This window comes from Molossus molossus, unplaced genomic scaffold (genome assembly GCF_014108415.1).
Source record: "Molossus molossus isolate mMolMol1 unplaced genomic scaffold, mMolMol1.p scaffold_m16_p_15, whole genome shotgun sequence".
Taxonomy (NCBI): Eukaryota; Metazoa; Chordata; class Mammalia; order Chiroptera; family Molossidae; genus Molossus; species Molossus molossus.
In genome coordinates, this window is record NW_023425350.1 from 73,826,400 (window position 1) to 73,849,962 (window position 23,563).

Genomic DNA, 23,563 nt, shown 5'->3' on the forward strand with positions numbered 1-23,563 from the left:
CAGAGGGTGTGCTGACTCTCCCTCCCTATTCTGCCTCACCCAGAGGATGCCATACCAGGGCTCCTCCGGCCTGGGGCAGTCACGGGGGCTCATACTGGCTATCCACCACGTGCCCCAGGAGGCACACTTGGCCCTCCCAGAACTGCCACAGGGTGGGACCCCCCAGGAGCCAGCGCCTGAGGCTCACCTGCCAGAGAGAGGCCAAGCATGTCAGCCGCCACGTCGATGGTGGAAGCCCGCTGCACTGCACGGGCCCTGGCGCCATGGCGAGGGCTGTGCTCTCTTGCTGTCATGATGTCATTGGTGAGGATGTGCTTCCTGCTCTTGGGTCAGACTACGCCTGATCCCCTGGGAAGAGCCGACACCCAGCCCTAGTCCCCTAAGGTGGTAGTAGTCCTGAGAAACGGGAACGGACATGGGTAAGAAGCACAGAGGTGGTGGCAGAAAGACACTGTGATAATGGAGAGTATGTGACCTAACATCAGCAGGTGTCGCAAAGCCTGGCAGGTCAGGTGCAAGGTCTGATGTCTAGGTGTAATCAGTCCCCTCTTCCTGTGCACCCCCAGTGCTCTGACACACCAACACAGCATGCCTGTGGGACTGTACAAAAAACGTGTTCTCTCTGACAAAGCTATACCACCTGAAATGATGGTTTACATATAATCATAAAGATGGCTTTTGAGATTTTATTTGCTTTATTATGCTTTTCCATGGGCAAGTCTCCCAGAATTTCATAAAATCTGAAACCAATACACTACAACCTCAGTGAGAAGGATAACAGATACAGGAAAAGGTCTGCCACCCACTGGCTACAACAGCAGGGTGGGGCACGGGAGAGACGAAGGTACATGTTCTCCAACCTTGCCCTCTTTCTACAGCAACTTTGCGTGGGTCTCAGTCCTGGGCTGTGTCCCACAAACGTGCCCATGACAACCTCTGCCTCACTGACGTGACAGTGCTGTACAGTGGAGACGGACGCTGTGGAAGCAGCTACTGCCGCAGGTCTGCAGCCCAGAGCTCACACCTGCTCTAAGTGGGACCAGCAGCAAGAGGCTTCCATTTCCCCAACCTATGCGCTGTCATCCCTGCTGTCTCTAGAAGGAACCACCTCTCGATGTTCAGATAGTCAGACTGAGCAGCAAGGCCGGTTTCAAACACCCCTCTCCAAAGCCTCCAATTTCCAGACCCCTCTCTTCTCAGTGTGTCAACACCTCTGCACCCGAAGGGCCCAGGTTCCCACTCTTGAGTCAATTCACCCAGCAACTTACTGGACATCTTTGTTTTTGGATCAGTAGAGAGACGGGGCATTTCTTCATAGAAGCATGTCCAAATCCATCATCTAAAAATAGAAAATCATAAACTTAACAAGCTGGTCAACCCGCACAGAGTTCTGGTGAACACACGACGCATGTGTTGTAATTCCAGTACCCAGAAATATGGGGAGGTCAAAAGCTATTTCACGTTCCTTTGAGCTCTACACACCAATCTAACCTTTTAGCTCAAAAACAAAGGTTTTTCTCCAAGCCCCAAAGAATGAGAAATAGAAAGTACACATTCCTGTGCTCCTCCGGGGGTGACCCAGGGGAATATGGGGTGGTTTAGGGAAAATGAGGAGGTACGAATCTGAGTCCCAGTCTTCCTGCTTACAAACCCCAGGTCCAGGGAGAAGCTGCGGACCTCTCTGAGGCTCTGCACGTCGGTGTCTAGGATGAGGGAGCTGTACCCATCTCACTGGGCTGCAGTGAAAACCAGATGTGCCACAGTGGGAGAGGGCTCTGCGAACTCCACTGGGCTCCCGAGACTCTGCTAGCCTCCCGTGCTGTTGCTGCACCCTGACCCACAGGTGCCTCACTGTGGAGCAGGACACTCCAACTCTGACTCAGTCCCAGCACTGCTGGGGAGCTGTCAGGGTGAACCTCGGCCCACACGTGAGCCATCTGAAAATGCCATGCCTGGGGTGTAGACCACAGGAAAGGCAGTGCTCCCGGCCCTGGGCAAACTCAGTCCCTTGAGGCTGTGCTCCTATCCCTCCCACGGGGCACCCAGGGACCTGTGGCCTGGGCATCCCAGCAGAGAGGGCCGTGGCCTGGCTGGGGAATCACAGTAGAAGTCACCAGGGGAAGAATCATCAGTTTGCCAAAATCAAAAAGCATACAAGTCAAAAAATATGAAGAAAATGGGAAAGTACTAGCAGTACTAATATCTGTTAATTTGTAATGTGTAACTTAATTTAAAAATTCACTAAAAATCCAAGTAGAAAAATGTAAGAATTAATAAAAGAGTAATATACATGCTAAACATTTTGAAAAGTGACCAAACTAATTCATAATATCAAAGCAATGCTCACCACACCTATATTCCCCTAATTTAGTCCTCCACAGTTGTTTATTCTTCTACTGAGAATATGCTTTGTGGGCGGACCTAGGGGAAATTCCATAGACTCTCCTACAGTGATCACATTTTCTTTTCTTTCTCTCTCTCTCTCTCTCTCTCCTTTCTTTCTCTCTTTCCTTTCTTTCTCTCCTTTCTTTCTTTCTTTCTTTCTTTCTTTCTTTCTTTCTTTCTTTCTTTCTTTCTCTCTCTCTCTCTCTCTTTCTCTCTTTCTCTCTTTTTCTTTTTTTTTTTTTATCCTCACCCGAGGACATTTTCCCATTTTTTTGTTCAGGTACAGTGGGAGGGAGAGAGAGGAACAGAGAGAGAGAGAGAGAGAAACATCGATGTGAAAGGAACACATCAAGTGACTGCCACCCGCACGACTGACCAGGGCCGGGGACAAACTGCAACCGAGGTACGCGCCCTTAGCGGGAACCGAACCCGGGTCTCTCTGGACCGCAGGTTGACGCTCTAACCGCCGAGCCAAACCGGCCAGGGCTCTCTCTTTTTCTTTCCTTCTTTCCTTCCCTCCCTCCCTCTCTTTCTCTCTTTCGCCTCACCCAAGGATATTTTACCATTGATTTTTAGATAGAGTAGAAAGGAGAAAGGGGGAGAGAGTGTGAGAGAAACATCAATGTGAGAGAGACACATTAATTGGATACCTCCCCAACAACCCCGACTGGGGCCAAGGATCAAACCTGCAACCAAGGATCAAACCTGCAACCCAGGTGTATGCCCTTGATCAGAAATTAAACCCTTGACCCTTCAGTCTGTAGGTGGACACTCTAACCACTGAGCTACACCAGACCAGGCAGTGCTGATAACATTTTAGAATGCTACGAGCATTTTGGAAAGCAATCTGACATCATTTATCAAAATCTGTCCACAACAAAATTCTCACCGATAATCTGAAGATGCTTATTGCAGCATTACTTATAATGACCAACACTGAAACCAAGCTAAACGCCCGCTGCGGGTGAATCCATTCTACACCTGTAAAACACTAACATACAGCTGTTTGCATGATTGTAATGAAGCCAATAAGCACATGAAAAGTTCTTCCACCTCATCAGGAAAAGGCACAGTATAGCCATGAGCTATCTCTGCACACCCACTAAAATAGCTAAAATAAAAAGACAATGCCCGGTGTTGGCAAGTATGTGGAGTGATGGAACCATATACTGCTGGAGGAGTCAAGGGCAAGCCACTCTGGAAAATTCAGTATTTACTCAAACTCAACACCCACCCACCCCAGGACCTGGAATTGCTAACAGAAATGTGTGTTTATATTCCCCCCAAAGGTGTGAAGAACATTCAGAGCAGTAGCATTCCTAACAGTCAGAAACCAGAAACAGCCTGGCTAGTTTGTTTAAGTAGTTAGAGCATCGGCCCACAGACCACCAAGGGGTTACGGGTTCTATTCCTGGTCAAGGACAGTTATGGGTTCAATCTCCAGCCCCAGCTGGGGTTGTGTGGGAGGTAACCAACTGATGTGTCTCTCTCACACTGATGTTTCTCTCTCCCTCTCCCTCCATTCCACTCTATCTAAAAACCAATAGAAAAAATCCTTAAATGTGGATTAACAAAAAAACAAACAATCCAAATGTCCATCAACAGCAGAATGGACAATGCCAAGGGGGAGCCAGACACAGCACATCTAGGCAACTGCATTTCTATGAGGTCCAGGCACAGCCAAATGAGTCTATGGCGTTCGAGTCCTGGAAGCGACGCGGCCTGAGGATGGAGCTCTTCTCTCTTGGGCCTTCCTCCAGCTTGTTAATGAAGTTGAGCCACTTCCCCCCTTCAGGTGGAACAGCAGAGACATGCTACCTAACACAGGGCTACAACTGTACCCTGATATCTCAATAGCCCAAGGGAGGCAGGCCCCCATCCCCCCTGCCCTCCTCCCCTTGGAGGGCCCCTGCCCACTCCACCCACCTGCCCCTTCCCCTAGCAGGGTGGTTAGTATTGTAGGTGTTATGAGATTCTGGGGATAGAATTGCTTAAAGGGGAACATCTACAAACTAATTTTTCACTTGATAGAGTTCACAGACCATAGAAGCTTTCAGGTCAAAAGGAAAATACTTGGTGGTTACTTGGGGGCATTTAATTAGAATCTGCAATTTAAGTCATCAAGACCCAGAACAAAACGCTAATTTGCACAGCTGAACTCGATTCCCTTATTAGTCTCATTAATTTAAGGGAATTCACCAAGGATCCCTATATTCCCATGGTCCCCATTTTTTTCCCTCATTTGAAGATTGAAGCTTAGTAGAAGCAAAACTACACTGAAAATAAAGAGGACAAAGGTGTGGGAGCTGTTGAAGAAATGGGGGGCTGGGGGTGGGGAGGCGAGAGGACAGCAGGAAGCACTCAGGATACCAGCTGCCTCCCCATCCTCACTCCACGACACGACTGACACCAGGGTCCTCTGCCCGGACACAGGCCGTCAAATCCACAGCCCATGAGGGTGGGGCAGTGACAGCAGGGGCAAGAGCCAGGCAGAGGGATGCTTCCTGGGCTGGTGAGGGTGGCATGACAGTCAGAAGTTTCTCCTCCAGAGAACAAGAAATCTCAGGCTGGGGGAGGAGGGATCGGGGGGATCTGGAAGCCCCTCCAGCTCAGTAACCTCTGGGGAGGGCTAACCACAGAGCCCCACTTTTATCCATCATATACACTGGGGTTCTTCTGAAAATTATCTTTAAAAGGAGATGCACATAACCAATGGACATAGACAACAATGCTGGGGGTTGGAAGCGGGATGGGGAGGAGGGTGTCTAGGGGGGGAAAGGAGAAACATCTGTTAACAAAAATAAATTAATAAAAATTGGAAAAATAAATAAATAAAAAATAAAAGCACTAGCAAATGGGGAAAAAAAGGAGATGCACGGATGAAGTCACGGAAGTCCAGACTAGACAGCTGACTTTCTCAAGGTCATATGCAGGTGCAGGTTGAACTACGAGAAACAGCCCAAAGCCAAAAGCCCAAGTACAGCTGGGGCTTCTCCCTGCCCTTGGTGGTCCAGCCCACCTTGTCGATGTCACTGTGGGGGCCAATGGGCTAACAACAAACCCTCACTGGGCCTCGCTCTCCCAACTCAGGCAGCAGGAGAAAGTCAGACCAGAAAGGCTCAGTGAGTCAGGGTATGAATCAGAAGCCCTCAGCAGTTAGAAAGAGGAAGAATTTTCTCTCAAAACCCCCAAACCCAGGGCGGCTGTAATCACTTAGCGATGAGGCATCATGCGGCTCACTGGCACCCAAACCTGAGAGACAGCCGGCCACCTCCTGCACAAGCCTGCCCCGCACACAGCCCAGCACCCACAGCCTTCCTCCCAGGTGCCCTGACTCGGCTGGTGGTCTGTCCCTCCCGGATGACCCGCTGGAGTCTGTGTCTTGTGAATGCCTGACTTAGCTGCTTGCGTCTCCCACCCCCTCCTGGTACAAAGACCAGGTTTCAGACAAATACCTACTACCAAACAAACTGTCCACACCTGTGGTGACTGTGTTTGCTGACCAGTGTCTAGCTTCTTCCTGCCTCCCAGACACCCAACAGACAGCTCTGTGGCCCCTTCCCCCAGTGCTGGAAACAGCCCATAGGGAGGCCTGCTTCCTCCTTCCCTTCTGAGCCAGGAGCCAGCTCCCTCCTACCTCCTTCCTGCTCACTGTGAGCAAAGCTCCACGTCAGAGCGCGGCCCAGCGCCTGAGCGCACTGCAGAGCACCGCCCGTGCTGCTGCGATCTGAATGCAGGAAACACATGAGCCTTAGAAGTCAAGCCCGGGAAAACAGAAATGTGCTGCAGTTGGGCCTACTCCCACCGGCAGGCACAAACCACCCGCCCAGAGTGCCCTGCACACTTGCAGCAGAACAGCCCTGCTTCCCACCTCCCTGAGCCTTGTCCTCTGCTGGTGACACTGCACAGGTGGTAGTGGCAGTAAGGCCCCGCCCACTTCAGTTAACTCACTGACCTTATTCACGGTCTCATTCACGTCATGGACAAGGTCGCTGATGTAAGATAATGCCTTAACCCAGATTCAAATGCACATCTGGGACTACGAGGGGAGGAGTCAGTCACCCAGAGTGGGCCATGGTGTCCCTCTGAAACACCAGGCAGGCCAAGTGCTCCAGTAGGTAGGACAAGCCCAGACTGTTCAACCACCCCCCGCAACCTTCGGTTTCCCCATCTCAGTCATTGGCGACTCCTGTCCTTCCACTTGTTCCAGCCAAGACACAAAATCAATGCTGGCTGCTGGCCTCTTCTTCCTCTCACCCCGCCCCCCAGCCATTCTGCAGGCTCTATCTTCCCAGAAATCCAGACTTCAACCCACCTCAGCACCCCAGCCCCACGGCCCTGGCTTCTGACCAGTCCCTCCGCAGCCCGTCTGTCTCCAGGCCGCACTGGGTCCCCCCTGGCCTCCCTGCTGCTGAGACCTCCCCAGCAGGCAGCCCTCTGGCAGGACCGAAGGCAGCTCCCTCACCTCAAACCAGAAGTCTTCAGGACAGTCAGCCAAAACTGTAGCTGGGCCCCTGGGGTTCGCCTATGAGCCAGGAGTCTTTCGGGGATTTTGTACAGGAACCAGTTTGAAAATAAGTCACCCTAAAAAAGTGTCTGAAAGTGTTCCTGCTGACCAACACGGCGCAGACCTGGGGTCTGGGCGGTGGCATCTGGAAGCCGAGAGAGACGTTGACAACAAAGCGAGTGTGCCGTCGGGGAGGGCCGGCGGCGCTGCGGTGGGCGGGTGTCCTTGCGCTTCCTCAGCCAGAACAAGCCCTCCCACACCTTGGCCACTTTTCTTAAGCACCCACACTTCTCATGCTGCTGCTTCTCCAAAAACTGGCAATCTCGTCAACAAACAGCAAAGGTCCCTCATAGCCCGGGCCTTAGGGATGCAGAGATGAGCAGGGAGGCTTGGGCAGAAAACACATCCCAAGAAATGTACCATAACAGGAGTGATTGACAAGCAAAGGGTCACATGGTGCTGCTCAAGCCTCTTCTGGAACCTTCCCTGTGAGAAGGGCGCCCGGGGGCTAGCACCAGGGATTCTGGAGGCTGACTCTTGGGGTACTACTCCTCTCACTTGCATGCCCCAGGCTTCATTTGTCTCAATTACCACCTAAGTACCCAGAACACCACAGACCAAGACAAAGGAATCACTGACCGGGCACCCCAGTCCCTGTTAGAGCTACCCATTCAGCACCAGTACCCATGCCCCTGCTCTCCTAGAGAAGTCCACTTGCAACCAGGCTTGTGGCCTGCTCGCTGTGCATCAGCCGCGCTGGACTAACTTGACGTTCGCCTAGGTGTTGGCCAGGAAGGCCTCTCAGTAGTGCCATAGAAATGCCCGGCAGGTGTGTAAATGGACTGAAGGAGCTATCCAGCCTTTGTCAGCGCTCACTGCCGCTGAAGACATGCTGCCCCAGAGAGCTGAGAGCCAGAGATGAGGACAACAGCACCCATGACCTGTGAGTGCACTTATCCCTGAGTGGGGGTCCGCAAGGCCTCACCAGCACAAAGGGAGGTGTTGCAGACCAGATGCCCCACCCCCGAGCCACCTGCTCAAGCTGGGGTCCAGGAGCTCAGCTGGAAGAAAACTCTGGCTCCCCTAAGGCAAGTATGCCCACTCACTGCCCGAGGCTGCTCTTACTCTTCCCCTCTTTTTTTCCACCCAACCCTGGGCTGTGAGGCCGGGCCTGGCACCTGTTCCTACCTCCCCCACTCAGAGTTGGCAATTGGGGCAAATGCCACCCCTGACTCTGCTTCTCTCCTCCCTTCCCCTTGGGAGGGGTCTGTTCTTTCAGCCAAGGGGATGGCAAGTGTGGGTGTGGCCACAGCTGTTTAAGGCTCCTCAGGATCATAGTGCACAGAGGGGGTGCCCTCCCGGGGGAAGTGACACACATCCCAGCTACCGTAACTCCTCTGCCTTGTCCTGATGGTAGTGATGAGGGTGAGCCCTGTACTTGACAGCCAGGACACCTGTGCTGCTGGTTGGAGGACCCAGTTCTGATGAGTTTCAGCAGAAAGGCATGTTTGTCATAAAGGTTCTGGCTGTCTTACAGACGTGAGCAGAATATGGCTGATGAACCCAATGTTAGTAATGCAGACGGCTCTTCTGGGCTCCCTCTGCTTACCCACATCATTCTCCCCCATCCCTGCAGATGAACCTGTTACACGGTGGACACAAGACAGCCAATGGTCCCCAACTTTCAACTCTAGCTGTACCCACGGAAAAGGACAGTGCATGGATTCTCTCCGAGTCTTCAGTCAAGCTCTTTCCGGGAAAGGTAATCCAAGGGCCTACCTTGGGCCAGGTGGGAGGGCTGGGGTCCGAGTGTAGCAGGGATGCTTCCATGAGACTGGGTGTGGTGGGGAAGAGTTTCCACAAAGGGGGCAGGGGGAAGCTGAAAATAATCATCTCAATTCACCACAACTTTTAGTAGCCAAATGGAGAAACCCTACAGCAAGTATTTCTCAAACCTTTTTTTTTTTGGTTAATCGTCACCCAAGGATATTTTCCCACTGATTTTTAGATAGAGTGAAAGGGAGGGGGAGAGAAACATCGATGTCAGAGAGACACATCAATTGGCTGCCTCCTGCACAACCCTGACGGGGCCAGGGATCAAACATGCAACCCAGGTATGTACCCTTGCCTGGAATCAAACCCGAGCCCCTTCAGTCCTCAGGCTGAGGCTCTAACCACTGAGCAAACCACCAGAACATGTTTCTCAAACTTTAAGAGGAAAGTTAAAGAACTCCCTGTGTTGCCCTGGCCAGTTTGGCTCAGCGGTTAGAGCGTCGGCCTGAGGTCCGGAGAGACCCGGGTTCAGTTCCCGCTAAGGGCATGTACTTCGGTTGCAGTTTGTCCCCGGCCCTGGTTGGTCGTGTGGGTGGCAGCCACTCGATGTGTCCCTTCACATCGATGTTTCTCTCTCTCTCTCTGTTCCTCTCTCTCCCTCCCACTCTATCTGTACAAAAAATGGAAAAAATATCCTCTGGTGAGGATTAACAAAAAAAAAAAAAAAAAAAAAGAACTCCCTGTGTTAATGTTTTTTATATTGTTTAAAATAGATAACATAAACACAAAATTAGGTATGAACTCTTTTTTCTTGGAGCTATAATTTAACAACAAAATGCCAGCACTGATGGACTCACATTACATAGACTTGACATGACGAAGGGGCTGCTGTACACAAACCATCACTCAGACACAGCCCTAGAACTCTGAGGCACACCTTCCACGCCACCCTGGCCGGCCTGAGGCCAGAAACGCCCACAATGGCCAATTTGGTCCACCGAGCAGCTATCTGGTCAAAATAACAGTGGCCAGTAGCCATCGCTCCCCAGAAAAATGAGTGTCCAGCAGGGTAGAGAAGCAGGGAGGCAGCGACTCCCTGGACTACGGACAAGGGTCTAAGGACCCGGGAGGCGGGGCCTCCACAAGTAGTTTTGCTCTTTTGCATGAAATCAAGAAAGTTATAGAGGAAAAGTGCAAAAGATGGCTTTATGGCTTGCTGTGTGAAAACGAAGGACTGGAAGGCCCAGTTACTTCCCCAAGTCCCATGGTGGGAGCTGTACATACACGCTGACCCCATTAGCAAGGGAACTCTGCTCTTTGTGTGTGAGTACTATGCCTTTTTTGGTCATTTCCTTCTCTTTCCTGTTCCAAACAGGTTTTATTCATTTGCTTAGGATATCCTGGTTTCGTAAGTGTGTAATGTATCATGGTGCTTTGGGAAAGCATCACTGAGCTACCCCGATTCCCACTGGTGACACATTCCACAATTCAAGAATAAAATATGCAGCCCTGGCCAGTTTGGCTCAGTAGTTAGAGCGTCCACCCTTGGACTAAAGGGTCGAGGCGTCAGTTCCCAGTCAAGGGCACGTACCTGGGTTGCAGGTTCTGTCCCAGGCCCCAGTCGGGGTTGTGCTGGAGGCAACCAATCGATGTGTTCCTCTCACGTAGATGTTTCTCTCTCTCTCCCCCCCTTCCACTCTATCTAAAAAAATCAATGGAAAAATATCCTCAGGTGAGGATTAAACAAACAAACAAAAAGAATAAAACATTCCTTCTCCACTGCCACAGGGCTGACCGAAATGTGCATGACTAGGGTTGAGAAGGTCCAGTTTATTTTTACAATCAGTAGGAAAGCTTGCTCTTGTTTTTGTTTTTAATCCTCACCCAAGGATCTTTTTCCACTGATTTTCAGACAGAGTGGGAGGGAAGGAAAGAGGGAGGGAGAGAAAAAGAAAGAAACTACGATTGGTTCCCTCCCACACCCCCGCACAACCCTAACTAGGGCTGGGGACTGAACCGCAACCAGGGGTGGAGGCACATGCCCTTGACGGGAATGGAACCCATGACACTTTGGTCCATGGGCTGACGCTCTAACCACTGAGCCAAACCGGCCAGGGCGGGAAGTTTGTTTTTAATTCAAAGTGTCAGAGTTGGCTTCATGGGAGAATATAAAGTATTCTGAGTAGCAACAAAATTCTATAAAGGGCTATAAATGCAAAGCCACAACCACAGATCAACGCAATGCTGGGAGACAAGTTACTCTGGAACAAGGCAGCAAGCCAGGAGACAGGGACGACCTGCCCAAGGCCTCCACGTGGGCGGCACCAACCGGTCTCCTTTTAGCTTCCACACCACAAACCAAAACTGGGGACAGAAGTCTTGGTCTCTGCTGGAAACACAAAGCGATCACACATTTTACAAGCCTTATTATGCATGAATCTCTGGCGAGGTGGTACATTACCTGCAAAAATGAAATCCTGTTTTAACCAATCACTGTTGGGTGGGACACGGAGAAACAAGACCCAGCACAGCCTTCAGTGCTCCAGAGCTCGTGTAAAATAGAACGCAGGCAGCCTGGTTTCGATATGAGACCGCTCCCATGGAAGTCTGGTCACAGCTCTTACTGCGAAGCTGACAGTGACAGGAATGATGAAAACCCAAGAGAAGTAGTTTTTCAGAGGCAGCCACGGGCAGGGCCCCTGAGCCCATGCGCATTTCTTCAGGCAGCGCTGGGCGCCCAGGTGCTGGGGTGAGAGCTCCCCAGGCAGGCAGGGGGCCCGCTGACCTCAGTATGTTCCCAGCAGCGACGCCTGCTGTGGCTCCTCTCCCTGACCACTGGGAAGATCAGGCCAGCAGGGGCGGGACCAGGGGTGGAGGGCAGAGAGCAGCGCTGGGAACGTCTCTGTTCTCAGCTGGCAAGCCTGGCTGAGGGCCTGCACCACGTTGCCTCTGACAGGAGTGTTCGTGGAACCAGAGCTGTTCACTCAGCTGTTCACCAGACACATAGAAGAAACACGCAGGTGAGTCCACAGTGGTCCCTTCCTGCACGGACCCAACAGTGCAGCAATGGAGGGAGCCATTCAGACAAGACAAAATGAAATGCGTGGCCCAGGCAGGGGGGCGGTGAGGAAGAAACCTTAAATCCAGCCAGAGATGATCCTGACACAGTGTAGACAGATCTGACTCTGAAAGGTACAGATACGACAATTAACCCAGGGAACAGAGAAGCCCAGCGTTCTAAGGGACAGTGAAAGTAGACTGTAGAGCCATGCCAGGGTCAGTTCAGGGGAGTCACCAATACCACACCACAGAGTGTACTTTAGCTAGTAGGCAATGAAGAATTCTTTGGAATCTTAATTATTCAAATAAATATGAAAAGTCTTGATACTCTCCTGAATGATCCTACTAAGCTTTTGAAAACAAACCTCTTTCTTATTCACTTGGTACAAACTGTTTCAGGCCTGGTAAAGGTGGGCCAAGCTGGGCCATGAGCGAACAGGCCACATCTATAACCAACACACAAGGGACAATGTTCTTGTCCGGCCAGGACTCCAGAGTGCTCCAAAGGCTCTCAGAACAACTAAACCTAAAGTCAGGATATGCTCACTATCTCTCAAAGAAGTACCATCCAATTGTACAAGTAAAAACCAAAACCCAGGTTACTTTTGAAGCCAGTGGCAGGAAGCTGTGGTGGGTGCGTGCTGGGCTGTGGCCAGGCCAAGGCAAGGCCGCTCTCCCGGGAGCAGGGAGGGCATCACCCTGCGCGGGAGCGCTGACAGCATGGCCAAGTTCTTCCCATTTGGCATCAACAGCATTTTATATCAGTGTGGCCTTTGTCCAGCTGAAACCTTCACTCGAGAACAGAAACAGGGACTCACTTGCTGTAAGCACTGATCCTGAACTCATTCATGGCACACCGCAACCATGTGGTGGAGCAACCAAAAGACTGGTTAGACGAGCGCAGAGTGCAGGGACTGGTGGTGGCAGTCGAGGATGCTGAAAGCAGGGAGGTCCTCGAAAGGGGGCAATTTCATGCTGAGTGGGACAAGGACGCCAGATGACAGCACCCCCAAGAAAAGTCTCAGAAAGCTATCCAAGGTGAAATCCGCTTGGTGATCAGACAGACCACAGCTACAGACACTTTGTCACTGTTAGAAGTTTGTTGTTCACCTGATCTCATTTATACAAAGATTTGGTTGTATCTGAAAAGTGGGAAGAGTTGGGACCACAGTTCATTACCAATTCTGAGCAAGTCCGTCTGTGTTCCTTCACTACTACAATCTACAAAGTAAACAGCACGGTGGCTGACAAAATCCCGGCTATGACTGACGATGGCAAGAACAATAACGGAATTCTCAAATGTGTTTCCTAAAACCAAGTCAACTACAGAGCATGTTTTATTTCATTGATTAATTTTACATGGGGAAACTTAACATTATACTTGACTGAAGTGTGCATAATTGTTCCATTTTTTGGTACTGTCTAACTTTCCATAGGATTGACTTAATTTTTTGTACACTATTCAAGAGGGAACAAGCAGATTACATCAGCACTACAATTAATGTCAATTTCCTTGAAGTGGTAACTGTAGATAAATAGAAAAACTTGTGCTAGAAAGCTAAATGCCTTCCTAAATCAGACCTTTTGGTCAAGTAGCTTGACTCACACTATAGGTAAATATGAAACACAGCAAAAGAAGCCTGAATATTCAGAATCTTTGTTTTGTCCTAAAAGATTGTTGTGATAATCCACAACAAAATATTGCTATAAGGCCTTTTTGCCAACTGTTTCATTTGTACAGTTTCCATATTGAAAAAAAAAAAAACTCCAATTATTTGCTTTTAATGTATATAACTTATACCTATAAAGCTATCACTATCTCTACTGTTTAAATTCCAGTGATATAGAACTCTTAAAAATGTCTCTTTTATTTTATAAAATCAAGCTTTAAATGACAATAATAAACAAAGTTAAATGTGTATGTTTTTCAAAACAAAACAAAATCAACAACCACAAAAGGAACCAGGACCACTAGTTAAGGGCCTGGAAACGCAGGCCTCTGAGCAGAGGCCTTGCACCAGGGCCACCTTGGCCTTCAAGTGCCCCCTCAGACGACTCGCCCAGGCTGTGAATGGAGAGGCTGCTCAAGAAAGTTGCCAGAACCAGCTTCCCTCTCTTCCACTATGACCTCCAGAGAGATCCCTAAATGGCTGTACTTTTTTTAGAAGAAGAAAACTAACTAGCCGATATCTGCATAATAATATGAAAAATGTCAAGAGGTACTTTTGTCTTTGGGGGGGGGGGGTTATTACTCACTAGAGGATATTTATCCTTTTTTTTGAGAGAGAGAGAGAGAGTGGAAGGGAGAGAGGGAGGAAGGGAAGGAGAGAGAGGGAGAGAAACACTGATGTGAGAGAGACATATCAATTGGTTACCTCCCAAATGACCCCGACTCCAACTGTCCCTAGCCCTAACCAGGGCCAGAGGTCAGGTAAACCTGCAACCCAGGTACGTGCCCTTAATCAGAATCAAACCCGTGATCCTTTGGTCCACGAATTGACACTCTAACCGCTGAGCCAAACCGGCCAGAGCTATCATTTCTTTTTCTCCAAAATTCGCAGCTGAGTTCTGAAATGGAGAGAAGATATGGGAACAAAGACCCATGAAATATCTCCCTGTCACATACCATTATGTTAAAAATAACCAACACCATGAGCAGTGAAAACTAATTAAAAGTCTCTACTGTGCTTTGATTTTTTTTAACATTCTTGGAAATTGGGTAATAAAGAGATCAGGGAAAGTGTGCTTTAAATTTAATTTTTTAGAACTGCTCCCATCTCCCACTAGAAGAAATTAGTAGAAACACTGAAAACAGGAAGCTAGCATGCAGCAAGCCACCTGAGGCCCTGCCTCCTTTGGGGCAGGCCAGGACCCTGATGGGAGGCCAGGGTAGCAGGTCTCCACCTGGCGGAACAGTGCCCCGGTCAGCCCCTCACAGGCCCAGTGAATACTCCAGGACTAGCATCCAGCATCATCACCGGGGTTCAGTGACTAGATTCTTGGTGGGGCCAGATGCAAGCCCATCAGGCAGGTGTGAACACATGTCTCTGCAAAATGCTGTGGGGAAAGGGAGCAGGCACTACTGGACGAGACAACGGAAGACCTGATCAGAGACCCAGCGCTGAGCCATGGCTCATAGCAGCAGTGCGGCTGAAAGCTCCCGCAGCATCCTCCCGGGCAGTGCCTGGTGCACCAGCCCATCCGTCAGCCAGATGAGAAACACAGAAATGTCACGGAAACAATGGATGTCGAGACGAAGCCCTTGTGCTCTTGGTCTGGTTTGGATTTTATATATTTATTTATTTTTATTGTTATTATTTTTAATATGTTTTATTGATTTTTTACAGAGAGAGGAAGGGAGAGAGAGAGATAGAAACATGATGTGAGAGAGAAACATCGATTGGCTGCCTCTTGCACACCCCCTTACTGGGGATAGAGCCCACAACCCAGGCATGTGCCCTGACTGGGAATCAAACTGGGACCTCTCAGTCCATGGGACGACGCTCAATCCACTGAGCCACACCAGCCAGGCTGGTTGGATTTTAATTCAGCTATCCGATCTCAGGCAAATTACAAACTCTGGGCACTTCAGTGTCCCCTGCTGGATGTGGCCCTTACCCTAATCCACTGCCCTACACTGGGGGAGTGCTCAGAAGGCGTGAACTGTGCCTCTTCTGCTCTGTCATTTGCTCCTCACACAAAGCCTATCCCGGCCACAGGCACATCACAAGGCCCTGTCTCAGTGACATCTGGTTCAGAGAAGGGGGCGTCTTGCCCCCAATCACTCTGTGGATAACCAGCGAGGCTAGGACAGACAGCAGGACTCTGACTTCCCCCCTGGCCATCTCGCAGACTGAGCATGGATACTGCAGTACTTCTCACATGGGAGGCACCAAAGGGTCATGGCTTCTCCATAACCTTGCTCTGCTATTTACATTTTTCTTTAAATAAAATTTAACTTAAGTTTACTACGTGTAATATTTTGAACTCATTAATACTTAAGTATTTACATAAACAAATTTAACTATTCAGACACAAGGCTTACACCCACCTCCCCAGTGGCACACATGACCCCTTTGGGAGACACTGGGCCTGCAGCAGAGGGCACAGAGCACAGCACCCGTCTCCACCCCAACCACCAACTGGCCATGGGAAGGTGATCTGAGCTCGTGTTTACTGTCACTAAGTTGGGGAGACATTCCCATCTTACAGGCTTGCTGCAAATCTCAATTAGGAAAGCATGTGTGTGAAGGCTCTACAGACCCCAAGTTACTACCTTAAACTTCAGTGACACTAGGACTTCTAAGGGTCACATAAGATACGAAGGCAAAAATTATTTGAATAGATGGGAAAATTTAAATCTCTAAGTGACACATTCTTTCTGGAAATGATACAGCCTAAAGTATGATACAGCTGAGCAGGAGGAAGTCTTCCCCAGGAATTAGATCTAGGCCTGCCAATGACATCTCCTGTTGCTCCGTGGGGTCCACAGGAGACACGGGGCCAACCGGCTGGAGACCAGGCCCGAGACCATGATGGGCCCCAGGCTGAGGTGGGCTGTCTGACACACTTGCCCGCCATCTGCTCACTCAGGGTAGTCCATCTAGCTGAGAAACTTACTACTGCTCCAAAAAGAAGGGCCTTCCAACTTTGTCCTTGAAAGGTTACAATGACACAGCCAAAAGACATCTGTGTGGGGACCCGGGGTATACAGAAACACCATCTCGATTTTGCTATGAATCTAAAACTGCTCTGCAAAGTAAAGTTTATTCAAAAGAAATAAAGACTTTCAGACACTAATTCCAAGGGAGGTGGGAGGGGGATTAGCTGCCCTGCCCTATGAGGTTTAGGAATAAACAGGGGAGATAAGTCATAAGAAAGTCTACCAAAACAACAGCAGTTAAGCCTTTTAAGGCATAAACTCTAGAGTTCTGCATTCGTCAGATTTCTTGGAGAAAAATTCTGAAAAGTCTTGAAATTTCAGATGAAGTCAAATAAATATAGCAACCCTATAGATCTTTAAAAGGCTGCATGAGAGTATTAAACCACGTACCCAACCAAGGGAAGGTTTGCACAGAGAAACTGCAAAGCAGTTCTGAAAATACTATGTGATCATCTACCACCACTATTTTACAGGAAAACATAAGGAGGGGGAAAATCCAGTGTAAATACGGCATTTCACAGCTGACAGCTATCATGTGGTCTTGTTACAATGGGTCACACTGCACAGCAGCCAAACCCAAAGCCCTGCCCACAGGGTGACATGCCCCTGAGATGGCTCTGACACCAGGTGGGTCACTGAACAGATCTGAAGGAGGGCAGAGAGAAGACAGTCTCAAAAACAACCTTTTTATTCTGTTCCATTGATCTATCTGCCTGTTCTTGTGCCTGTACCAGGCTGTTTTGATTACAGTGACTTTGTAGTATAACCTGATATCTGGTATTGTGATCCCTCCAACTTTGTTCTTCTTTTTCAAGATTGCTATGGCTATTCGAGGTCTTTTTTGGTTCCATATGAACTTTTGAAGTATTTCTTCTAGTTCTGTAAAGTATGTCGTTGGTATTTTGATGGGGATTACATTGAATCTATAGATTGCTTTGGGTAGTATTGACATTTATGGACCCAAGACAATATGCTCAATTAATATTTGACAAAAGGGGCAAGAGCATACAGTGGAGTAAAGACAGCCTCTTTAATAAATGGCGTTGGGAAAACTGGAACAGCTACATGCAAAAAAATGACACTACACCATCAACTTACACCATACACAAGAAGAAACTCAAAATGGATAAAAGACTTAAATTTGTGACCCATGAATCCATAAAAATCCTAGAAAATGTAGGCAACAATATTTCAGACATCATATGCAGCAGAATTTTCACTGATATATCATCTAAGGCAACAGAAACAAAGCAGAAAATGAACACATGGGACTACATCAAACTCAAAAGCTTCTGCACAGCAAAAGAAACAACCATCAAAATGGAAAGGCAACCCACTCTATGGGAGAGCATGATTGCCAATGATACATCAGATAAGGGGTTAATTTCCAATATATATAGAGTGCTCATACAACTCAAAAAAAGGAAGACAAAGAACCCAAGTAAAAAATGGGCAGAGAACTAAATAGACACCTCTCCAAACAGGACATACAAATGGCTAAGAGATACATGAAGAAATTCTCAACATCACTAATCATCAGAGAGATGCAAATTAAAACAACAATGAGGTATCACCTCACACCTGTCAGAATGGCTGCCATCAACAAATCATCAAACAACAAGTGTTGGCAAGGGTGTGGAGAAAAGGGGACTCTAGTACACTGCTGGTGGGAATGCAGACTGGTGCAGCCACTATGGAAAACAATATGGTGTTACCTCAAAAATTTAAAAATTGAATTGCTATTCGATCCAGTGATACCACTTCTAGGAATATACCCTAAGAAGCCTGAAACACCAATCAGAAAGAATATATGTACCCCCATGTTCATAGCAGCACTGTTTACAATAGCTAAGATCTGGAAACAGCCCAAGTGTCCATCAGTAGATGAATGGATAAAAAAGCTGTGGTACATATACACAGTGGAGTACTATGCAGTTGTAAGAAAGAAAGACCTCTTATCCTTTGAGATGACATGGGGGGTCCTGGAGAGTATTATCCTAAGCAAAACAAGCCAAGCAGAGAAAGATAAATATCACATGATCTCACTTATTTGTGGAATATAATGAACATAACAGTCTGAGGAATGGTGTAGTCCCAGAGACGTGGAAGTGGGGTACACACTGACAATCCCCAGAAGTGGCGGGGGGGAGATAAACCACAGAACTTATATGCATGTATGCATGAACAATGGACATGGACAACAAAGCTGGGGACAGGGCGGGGAGGGAGGGGGAGGTGGGTATCAGTGGAGGGGGGAAGGAGAAACATCTGTAACAAAAATTAATTAATTTTTTTTAAAAAAACCTTTTTAGGTGTCATTATATTGCATGCATGCTTGCACTTGTATAATTCTGAGTGGGGTTGCTTTCCCAGTTCCTCAGTGGACAGAACCCAGAGTCATGCTAGTGGGTATCAAGAAAGAACATGGATAGAGCGTCGGCCTGCGGTCCGGAGAGACCCGGGTTCGGTTCCTGCTAAGGGCACGTACTTCGGTTGCAGTTTGTCCCCGGCCCTGGTTGGTCGTGCGGGTGGCAGCCACTCGATGTGTCCCTTCACGTCGATGTTTCTCTCTCTCTCTCCCTTCCTCTCTCTCCCTCCCACTCTACCTGAACAAAAAATGGAAAAATATCCTCGGGTGAGGATAAAAAAAAAAAGAACATGGAGATTCCATATAAAGCATGCATGCGTATGAGTCTGCTCCCACTGCCATAACAAAATAACAAGACAGGGCGGCTTAAACAACAGAAACCTATTTTCTCACAGTTCTGGAGGCTGGAAGTCCAAGATTAAGGTGCTGGCGGGTTGGGTTTCTCCTGAGGCCTCTCTCCTGGATGGGCAGTGGCCACTCTCTTGATTGTTCTCACATGGCCTTTGCTCTGGCATCTTCCCTGGTGTCTCTTCTTATAAAGGTAACAGTCCTATTAGATTAAGGGCCCACCCTTAAGACCTCTTTTAACCTTAATTACCTCTTTTTAAGAGATGCTGTCTCCAAATACACTCACATTGGGAGTTAAGACTTCGAGGACAGGGGGTGTCACAATTTAGTACATAACATGCATCTCTAATCTAATGCACTGCACAAGTCCAGCATATGAATGGGTGGGTGCTGCCAGTAGGAGATTAGGAACAAGAGGTGGTTGCCCTGACCAGTGTGGCTCAGTTGGGTGGAGCGTCATCTTACATCGAAAGGTTATAGGTTCAATTCTGGTCATGCCTAGGTTGCAGATTTGATCTCCAGTTGGGGCACCCACTGGAAGGTGACCAATTGATGTTTCTCTCTTCTCTCTCTTCTCTTCTCTCTCTCCCTCTCTCTCTCTCCCTTCCCCTCTCTCTAAAATCAAGAAGCATGTCCTCTGGTGAGGATTAATAAAACAACAAGAAGCAATAAAGCAGCTCCCTTCTGCTGCAGAGGGTGCAGTGCCCTTCCACTGAGACAGAGAACCTTGACTGCCCTCTCTCCCCTCCCTCAGCAGACCTACTGGGACAGGGGAAAGGAGGAGCCTTGGTCAAGCACTTCCCAGTCATTATCTCCAAGTACTCAGGGTAACCCTGTAACAGTGGACAGCCAGTGTCGGATATGGAAAAGTGGCCAGCTCAAGGTCACAGTGCAGACAGTAGCAGAGCCAAGACACCCCCACCCCAGACAGGAAGCTGCTGCCCCAAGCTTCTCCCTCGCTGCAGTCCCACTCCCTTATCTTCACTACCTCCAGCTCAGACGGGTACATGCTTATACAACACTTAAAATGCACCTTTGACAGGTGTATTTTAAACATAACCCATAGACACAGACAAAGTATGGCGATGGACGGGGGGGGGGGGGGGGCTGGGTGAAGGTGTGTGTGGGGGGGAATAGGGATATCTGTAATAGTGTCAACAATAAAGTTCAAAAATATACCTTTGACAAAAAGACCCAGACTTTTTGTAAACCTGAGACAGCTGAGGGCTCTACCCAGAGATGGCTGGTTAAATTTATTTTCATGTAAGTCACACTCTAATATTTAGCTTATACCCGAACAATAAAAACCCTTTGCAGGTGGCAAGGACATAGACTTCCCTGTCTCCTTTGTTCCTCTTCCTCATTTACTGCTTTCCTTTGTGTGAAGGGCATTGTTTTCTACTTTCATTCCTTTACATACATAATTCCCATGAGTGAAATATGGAAAATTACTCCTTTATAGTTCTCATCCCTCTTCCTTTTTGTTCAATTATTTTTATACATTATCTACATACACAAATTTTTAAAAATGTTGTTATCACTACACACAACATCTCCAAATACACTCCAAAAGAAGCTGAGGGAAGAAAGGAAAACATGTATGTATTTAGAGTTTGTTATATTAACCTTCTTATTACCATTTGTGGTTCTCTTCGTTATTTCTCGTGGATTCAAGTCAACTAATGCAGTGTGGTTTCCTTACCCCAGCACAGCTTTTCTCTCATTTGCCTCTTTCATGATGCTGTTGTCAAAGACACTACTTTTCTAAATGTTTTAGGCCCAACAATAGAATTATATACAGGCATATACCATAGGTATTACAGGTTCAGTTCAATCACCATAATAAAGCAAATATCACAATAAAGCAAGTCACATGAACTTTCTGGTTCCCCAGTGCACAGAAAAAGTTATGTTTGCACTATACTGTGGTCTATTAAGTGTGTGATAGCATTATGTCTAAAAACAACAAGGTATATATCTTAATTAGAAATACTTTATTTCTACAAAATACTAACCATCAACTGAGCCTTTAGCAAGTCATAATCTTTTTGTTGGTGGAGGATGTTGTCTCGATATTGATGAAAACACACTATCTGTGAAGCACAATAAAATGAGGTGTGCCACTATATATATTATTTTACAGAATTACTTTTCAAAACACTTAAGAAGGAGAAACGTGCACTTATACTGTCTTTTATAAAAACATAATTACTTTTACTGGCACTGTTTTCTCATATGGGTTTGTGTTACCACCTGGGTCATTTGCTTTCAGCCTGAAGAACTTCCTTTCTATTTCCTGTAACGTAGGCCTGCTAACAACAAAGCCTCTTTTGCCTTTTTCTTTTTTTTGAGAATGTCTTTATTTTGCCTGTATTTTTAAGAGACAGCTTTGTTGGATATGAGATCCTTGACTGACGGTTTGTTTTTCTTTTAGGACACTGACTATTCCATGCTATTCCACTGCCTTCTGGTTCCCAGTATTCCTAATGAGAAGTCTGCTGTTAATCTTGCTGGGACTCCCTAGCACAATCTCGTCATTTTTCTTATGCTACTTTCAAGCTTTTCTCTTTCAACATTTTTTATTATAATAGGCCTGGGTATGGACTTCTTTGTGGTTATACTACTTGGAGTTTATTGTGTTTCTTGGATGTATAGATTGTTTTTCATCAAATTTGGGAAGTTTTCAGCCATTATTTCTTCTAATATTTTTTCCGTTCCTTTCTCTCTTCTCCTCCAGTACTTGTATTATATGTATGTTGGTGAGCTTAATGGTGTCCCACATTTCTTTGAGGTTCTGTTCATTTTCTTCATTCCCCCATCACAGCATTTGAACTATATAATCTCTATCACTCTATCTTCAAGTTTAGTGATTCTAACCTCCATTAGTTAACATCTACTATTGTAACCCTCTAGTAAATTCTTCGCACCAGTTATTTTACTTTTCAACTCCAGAATTTCACTTGGTTCATTTTTTTCTTTTATCCTCACCCGAAGATATGTTACTGATTTTTAGAGAGAGGGAAAGAGAAGGAAACATCAATGTGAGACAGAAACATTGATCGGTTGCTTCCTGTACATGCCCTGACCAGGAGTCAAACCTGAAACCTAGGTATGTGCCCTGACCAGGAATTGAACCCCCAACCAGTGTACAGGATGATGCTCCAACCAACTGAGCCACACAACCAAGGCACTTTTTGTCCCTCTCTCTCTCTCTCTCTTTTTTTTAATCCTCATCCAAGGACATTTTTTACATTTATCTTTAGATAGAGCAGGAGGGAGAGAAGGGGGAAGAGAGAGAGAGAAATATTAATGTGAGAGAGACACATCGACTGGCTGCCACCCACATGACCCCAAACGGGGCGGGGACAAACTGCAACTGAGGTATATGCCCTTAGCTGGAACCAAACCCGGGACTCTCTGGTCCACAGGCCGACGCTCTAACCACTGAGCCAAGCTGGCTCAGAGACTTTTTGTCTCTTTATTGATATTCTCTAATTGATCAGACATTGTTACCATACCTGTCTTTATTTCCTAAAGCATGATTTCCTTTTGTTCTTTGAATATACAGCTGACCACTGAATAATGTGTGGGTTAGGAGTGTCAAAGCCCCCACACCAGTCAAAAATCTGTGTATAACTTTTGACTCTACAGTTGACCTTTTGCATCTGCAGATTCAACCAACTGCAGATGGAAAACAGTATTTTCAACCTGCAGTTGAGAATCTGTGATTGGAAAACCATTACTGGGAATGTGAAAATGATGATGATCACAGTTGGTTGACTCCACGGAGGCGAGACACACAGATACCAAGGGCCAACTGTACTATTTATTGAAAAACTATCCACATATCAGTGGTCCTGTGCAATTCAAACCTGTGTTGTTCAAGGGTCAATTGCATTTATAATGGCTGATTTAAAACCTTTGTCTGTTAAATCCAACATCTGGGCCTTCTCCCAGGTCGTTTCTATTCCCCCTTTTTTCCCCCATCATACTTTCCAATTTCTTTGCATGTCTTATCCTTTCATTGCAAAAATTAGACCTTCTCAATATATGGTAGCAATTGTGAATACTGATCACCCTCCTCGGGCTTGTCATTGTCTGCTTATTTTTTCAGTGAATTGACTAGACTAGTTTAGTGAAGTCTATCCTCCCACCCCTCACTCACCCGCAGCATGCAGCTTCTGATGTTGTTCACCAGAGGGCACTGCCTTGAATGTGTGCAGTCTCCCAGGGATGACAATGGATTTATCAGGGCTCTTTTTCTCTTCCCTGAGCTCCATTAGGCTGCCTGCCTCTGATGTTATCACACCTAGTTGTTAGGCTCCAAGATCGCTGGTTGATTACTCTACTGTTTTTTTGACAATGCCCTGGACCATCAAATGCTGAGAAGACGGGTTTTAATTAAACTCAGGCTTTTCTATAGGATAATTTTTTAGATCAATGTTTGAGGTTTTTTCTA

At 47.3% G+C, this 23,563-nt stretch overlaps 1 protein-coding gene and 1 pseudogene across 15 annotated transcripts in view; one reads left to right on the forward strand and one right to left on the reverse strand.

Annotated features, from left to right (window-relative positions):
* The window catches only part of INPP4A (inositol polyphosphate-4-phosphatase type I A), a 127,283-nt gene that overhangs the window by 60,591 nt on the left and 43,129 nt on the right, over positions 1-23,563 (reverse strand). For 5 of the 15 annotated variants that reach the window (XM_036263120.1, XM_036263121.1, XM_036263126.1 and 2 more), the window contains exons 1-2: positions 1,269-1,744; positions 188-396 (exon numbers count right to left, since the gene is read on the reverse strand). In XM_036263120.1, coding sequence (XP_036119013.1) covers positions 188-293 — 106 coding nt within the window. In that variant the 5' untranslated portion in view covers positions 294-396; positions 1,269-1,744. Of the gene's footprint in view, positions 1-187; positions 397-1,268; positions 1,747-23,563 lie in introns of those variants that run through there. The other 10 variants (XM_036263122.1, XM_036263116.1, XM_036263114.1 and 7 more) reach the window with 6 other exon arrangements.
* LOC118630595 lies at positions 416-13,037 on the forward strand (annotated as a pseudogene).